At 34.9% G+C, this 5,839-nt stretch overlaps 1 protein-coding gene across 1 annotated transcript; it reads left to right on the plus strand.

Moving 5' to 3' along the window:
• The first annotated feature begins 1,767 nt into the window (after positions 1-1,767).
• On the plus strand, positions 1,768-4,930 carry LOC21400100 (peptide methionine sulfoxide reductase A1). The gene is made up of 2 exons (XM_010110837.2): positions 1,768-2,374; positions 4,296-4,930. The coding sequence occupies exons 1-2, from the start codon at positions 1,835-1,837 to the stop codon at positions 4,545-4,547; spliced, it is 792 nt and encodes a 263-aa protein (XP_010109139.1). The 5' UTR covers positions 1,768-1,834; the 3' UTR covers positions 4,548-4,930.
• The last annotated feature ends 909 nt before the right edge of the window (positions 4,931-5,839 follow it).

A 5,839-nucleotide genomic window follows, 5' to 3' on the forward strand; every position in this document is an offset into this window, starting at 1 on the left:
AATATTATAATAAATATATATTATATTGTAATTATATATATTATAATATAATATAATATAATATAGTTGTAATTTTTAACACAGCTAAAAATAATTTTTTTAAAAATTACAATAATACCAAACTAAGCCATTATCAGGATCTACTTATGTACCAAATGATTTTGAACCGAATAACTTGGCTTTTTGTAGGGATGCTCCCTTAACTTTACGGATTTAATAATTCAATTTGTGAATTTTTAATCTTGGCAATTGACTCCTAAACTTTAACATTTATTGCATAACAAGTCCAATTGATAACACCGTTAGATAGTTGGACGGAATTATCATGTGTCCCTCACGTGCACAGTTTAATGAGGACCAAATTAAGATTTAACCAAAAAAAATATTTTAAACAAAATGAAATATTAAAAAAACAAAAATAAAAAACAAATGAAAAATCGACAATTTCTTTGAATTATCGTCTCAAAATCCCTTACCTTTCATCTGAATTCCTTCTATTCACATATCTTTGAATCATCATCTTTCTCAGCTAAAACTCTTTTTCTCATTCTCTATTCGGTTGGTGGGAAAGTTATCATTTTTCAGAATTAAAACCAGACCCAAACCTAAACTTAGATTGAATTCGAAATCAGAGATCAGACATGGCGGAAGCACAAATGCCAAGCACCGGAGGGACACCTCCTCTGCACGAACAACTGCGACCTCGTCGGCAGTCCGGCGACCATGAATCTGTCTTCTCCGGCAAGAGCCTCTTTCTCCGTCTTCTCCGCTGCCGCCGATGACTTCGCCAATGTTGAACCTGCCGAAGGCCGTCGCGATGTTTCGTTTCTCAGCAACATAAAAAGCAAAAGAAAAAGAAAAATGAAGCTTTTATCAGAACACAGTCAAATCACAAGCCACAGCAATATAAATACATATTTCATCCCCAAAACTCAAAACTCTAACTTGCTAACGCAAATAGAAAGAAGCAAGAGAAGAAGAAGTAGAAGAAAGAATTGGTTGAGGAGATCTGATTGGGTGAGGAAAAACGAAGACGAGAAGGAGACCAGAGAGTGAGTGAGAGAGAGGGTTGCGTGAGAGAGATTTGATCATTGATTTTTTTTTTCTTTTTTTTTTAATGTTTTATTTTGTTTAAAATAATCATTTTTTTGTTTAATCTTAATTTGCTCCTCATTAAGCTGTGCACGTGAGGGACACATGGTAATTCCGTCCAACCATCTAACGGTGTTATTCATTAGACTTATTATATAATAAATTTAAAAGTTCAGAGGTCAATTGTCGAAAGTTTTAAAGACGGAATTGTAAAATCTGTAAAGTTCAGGCATCTGTAAAAAAAAGCCGAATAATTGTAACATATTTGTTCCTTTTTTTTTTCCAAGTAATAATACGGTGTTAATTTCCAATTCATAAAATGAAATTATTTATAAATATATTCACCAATTAAAAATATCATTCTACTTACAGCATTATTCATATTTAGTACAAAAAATTAGTGAATAAAATTTTATGAAGAATTTTGTATCTCGTTCACTTTGTAGATTTAAATTTTTAATTTGAGTTGATATGTGATATTTTCTGAGAGTTTTTCACTGTAACAAAAAAAGTTAGATATGATATTTTTTAAGAGCTTTTTACTGTAAAAACTTAGAACTGAAAATTCAAATCAGTAAAATAAACGAGACAATTTTCCCAAAAACAAATAATGAAAAATAAATAAAATAAAATAAAAGAGTAAAGAAGAAGCTTTTACAGACAGCAGAAGAAGTACACCAATTGAACAAGGCAAACGACCCACCATATCATATCCCAAACCCCAACACGTCACCCAAAAAAAATGCTCAAAACCTTAGCCTCCACCACCACTTCTCCATTTCTCCTGATCACCACCGCCACCACAACCGCCGCCGCGTCTCACTCTCTCTCTAAACCCTTCCTCTCTTCTCTCTCTAACCTCCGCTCCAAGCCCCTCTCCTCCTTCCCCTGCACCCGCCGGTCCCTCCTGCCCAAGCCCGCCATGAACATCCTCAACAAGCTTGGCTTCGGCTCCCGGGCACAGGAATTCTCGGCGGAGTCGTCGGCGATTGCGCAGGGCCCCGACGATGACGTGCCGGCGCCGGGCCAGCAGTTCGCGCAGTTCGGCGCCGGCTGCTTCTGGGGCGTCGAGCTGGCCTTCCAGCGCGTCTCCGGCGTCACGAAGACGGAGGTCGGCTACACGCAGGGCTTGCTGCATAATCCGACCTACGAGGACGTCTGTACCGGGACGACCAACCACTCCGAGGTTGTTAGGGTTCAGTACGATCCCAAGGAGTGCAGTTTCGAGAATCTTCTCGACGCTTTCTGGGCTAGGCACGATCCCACCACGCTTAATCGCCAGGTGATTGTCGTGAAATTTGCTCAATTTTGTCGGATTCTGTTTAGTATTTTCCCAATTTAGTTCGATTTTCCTGATTTCGGTGGCTTTTGTGATGATTTTTAGTATTCTGGACTCTGGTTGCTGAGTTTAAGTCGAAATATATTAACATATACATATATATATATATATATATATTCTTGTTTGAATTGTGAAATATGCTTAATTTTTATTCAATCAGTTGAATATGTGCCCACTTTAGTTTGATGTTTCGAAATCTGGTTATAGATTATTAGTGTTCTGGATTGCAGTTGTTTTGTGGATGTATGTCGATGATTCCTGTGTTTGTTTGGATAAACATTTCGTGCTCCTTCAAGTTTGATTGATTTGTTTCCCTTTTTTTTCGCATATGTACAAAGCAATAATTTTTTTTTTAATCTGAATACAAAGCTATGATTTTGACACACATATTGAATTGTTGTTAGAGTGGCTTTTTTTTCCATTTTTTTTTTTTTTTTTTTTTTTTTTTTTTTCTTTTTTTTTTTTTTTTTTGTTTTCCAATTTGTTGTCTTTTTTCTTTATTATTAGTTTGCTTTATTGATTTTTTTTTCTTTTCTTTTTTTTTTTCCCATCTCGCTTGTGTATTGGGACCTTTCAACATTGCTTTGTACTTTAAATGAAAATCATAAATGACCACACAAGCTCTTGCACAAGAAATATTGGAATAAAATAACTCCAGTTACAGGAATAACTTTGAATGTAACACCAAAGAAGATCACAAGAACTTCATTTTTCTTTTTCCTTACTCCGTTCCGCTTTTTACGGGAGTTCTTTTTGACACGTTTTTGTAAAATAACTATTGTCCTTTGAACTTAGTCCAACATGTGATAAAGACAACTTTGTTTTAGATGCTGCTTTTAGATTTACGCCATTATAATACAAGTTTGTTATGACTTATCTAGGTAGTTTTCACAAGAGTTTATATCTTTATTATAAATGGTTGTAAATTATTGTTATAACTTTCCTCCTACGTTGATTTTTATGTTTTTACATCCTTTTTATCAGTTGCTATATATACTCATGAGAGTTACTTTATCATGTTGAGACAAGAGAAGTCAAAAATATTGAACTGCTTAATTTTTTGCCTTTAGCTAAGTTGAGTGAATTTCAACATAAATTAAGAGTTGTTTTAATTAAGGTAAAAGAAATTATGAGACAGATCACTAAAATGAACGTTTTGCTTTCTGTCTTGTTGTTTAACACTTCAACCCATATTTTTTATTAAACAAATGGTTTTTCCAACGGTGAACGTGTGGTTTAGGACATGAATGTTTTCAGCCAGATAAGTTGTGTCTTATATGCATGTATGAGGAGAAAATGGCATTACTTCAGTAGGTATGTCAATTTTATGTGGATGTCCAACTTGCTTCATTTCGCTTTGGATGGCTTTCTCACTAGGATGCTCTTTTGTGAAATATTATTTTCACTTTTATCTGGCTACTTATATCAGATTTCCCCACATAACATGAATTGTTAGATACTACTTTGTTACTGTTCCTTCTTGAGTCACATGATGTCAGTTTAAGACGTACCTCTGTCTGTCTGCAATCTTGAAGACGATTACTAGTTGTTTTATCCCCTTTTAAATTCCCAGAATTTGTCAAAGAATTGTTTGATTATGTATAGCTCAATGGGATATTGAATTTGGTGTTCCTAAATAGTGGATGTTATTACATAAGAGAGATCATAGGAAGATGTTCTGTTTTGCTCCTAGAAACTTGTTGACTTTTTGGATCCATGGACTCTGCAGAGGTCTTTCTGGTGTCACACATGCATTGAAATTTGAAAATGAGGTCATTACATTACTATTTAAGCAGAGGTCGTAGGAGTACTTCTCTCTTATGACATAGCCAATTCATAATATCTTGCTTATCCTCGTGAACAGGGGAATGATGTGGGAACTCAATATAGATCAGGAATTTACTACTACACGCCTGAACAAGAGCAAGCAGCGCGAGAGTCGTTGGAGAAGCATCAAAAACTTTTTAACAGAAAGATTGTTACCGAAATCCTGCCGGCCAAGAAGTTCTACCGAGCAGAGGAGTACCACCAGCAGTACCTGGCAAAAGGAGGCCGATTTGGTTTCAAGCAATCTGCTGAAAAAGGATGCAATGATCCAATTCGATGCTACGGCTAATCTTTTTACATTACTGCTTTACAGGTGAATACTGAATACTAGCTGGGGTCAATCTACGATTTGTAACTTCTGTGCTTTTATTGAATAAATGAAACCTTACCACCAGCTTTTTGCATACTTTGTGATGCTAGATTGTGTAGTATGCTTGATGTATCTACTTTTTGAACATAGATATACAAGTAAATACTGTTCTTGATCACCATTGTCTCTGATATGAACTCTATTCCCTGTATCCGTATCAGATTATGTTAGTCTGGCAGTTACTTGTATTAGCTTGTATAGAGAACACTTTTCTCATGCTAGGCCTACGGGGCCCATTTTAATTTGCGTTTTGCCTGTTACTTGACACTCAAGCTTAGGTACCAAACATTGTTTTATATTAGCACCATCCTTGGTGAATTATACCTAAAGATTTCACATCATTGCGTTTCTTAAGCATAGTATGACCGGCCTAAGACCGGTTGGTCTAGTGGCACCTGGAGTTTAAGGGGAAGTAGTGGATTCAATCCTGTATTGTATAAAAAATAAGCATTGTATGACGGACCTGACATCTCCTGATTGTGGGCCAACAAATTACCGTGGCCCAGCTCTATAAGTGGGAAACTATTAATAAATAGAGGAAATAGAGATAATTACAAAATTTTATATCTCGAGTTGAAATTTGGCAAAATTATTAAATTATTACAAAAATAACAAAAATGATATATGAATTATTGTAATGATGTCTATATAATGATATAGTCATTACTTTAAATATGATATCAAATTTTGCTATTCTTGTAAATTTTAAAAATTTTACTATATTTGAACTCTACTGTTTAAATTTTGCCATATGTGTAAACAGCCATAAGAAACAACTGCAAATGAAAATTAGGAATCTGCCCCATTTCTTAGAATGCTTATATAAGTTGATATATAAGGAGAGAAGTTGAGACTTGAGAGCAAAAAGTGTCTGAGAGAGAGTAAATCTTCGTGCCCTCTGGGAAGGTGCATATTTGTAAATCTTTTGCTATTAAATTTTAGGAGAATGAAGTAAATAGTATATTTCTCATTGTATGATACGATATTGATGCGTTTAGAAGGGAGATTTATGTCATGGTTCGAATCATGATTCGTGGTTCGTTACAGTATTTTCTCTCACAAAAAATACACATAAAATGAGAATAATTCTGAATCTATGAACCAAACGTCCACTTAACGTAATTTTGAAGAACAAATCATTCATGTAAATAGTATAAATTTTACTAGTGCTTGATACTTCAGAAATCAGAACTGTATAGGATTCCCACACC

Source organism: Morus notabilis, unplaced genomic scaffold (assembly GCF_000414095.1).
Source record: "Morus notabilis unplaced genomic scaffold, ASM41409v2 Scaffold223, whole genome shotgun sequence".
Taxonomy (NCBI): Eukaryota; Viridiplantae; Streptophyta; class Magnoliopsida; order Rosales; family Moraceae; genus Morus; species Morus notabilis.

What these genes read in the sequence shown, in the direction of transcription:
- LOC21400100 (XM_010110837.2), top strand. Translation starts at nt 1,835, where the DNA reads ATGCTCAAAACCTTAGCCTCCACCACCACTTCTCCATTTCTCCTGATC. An exon ending in CCACCACGCTTAATCGCCAG is followed by an intron (nt 2,375 to 4,295) that starts GTGATTGTCGTG and finishes CCTCGTGAACAG; the next exon opens with GGGAATGATGTGGGAACTCA.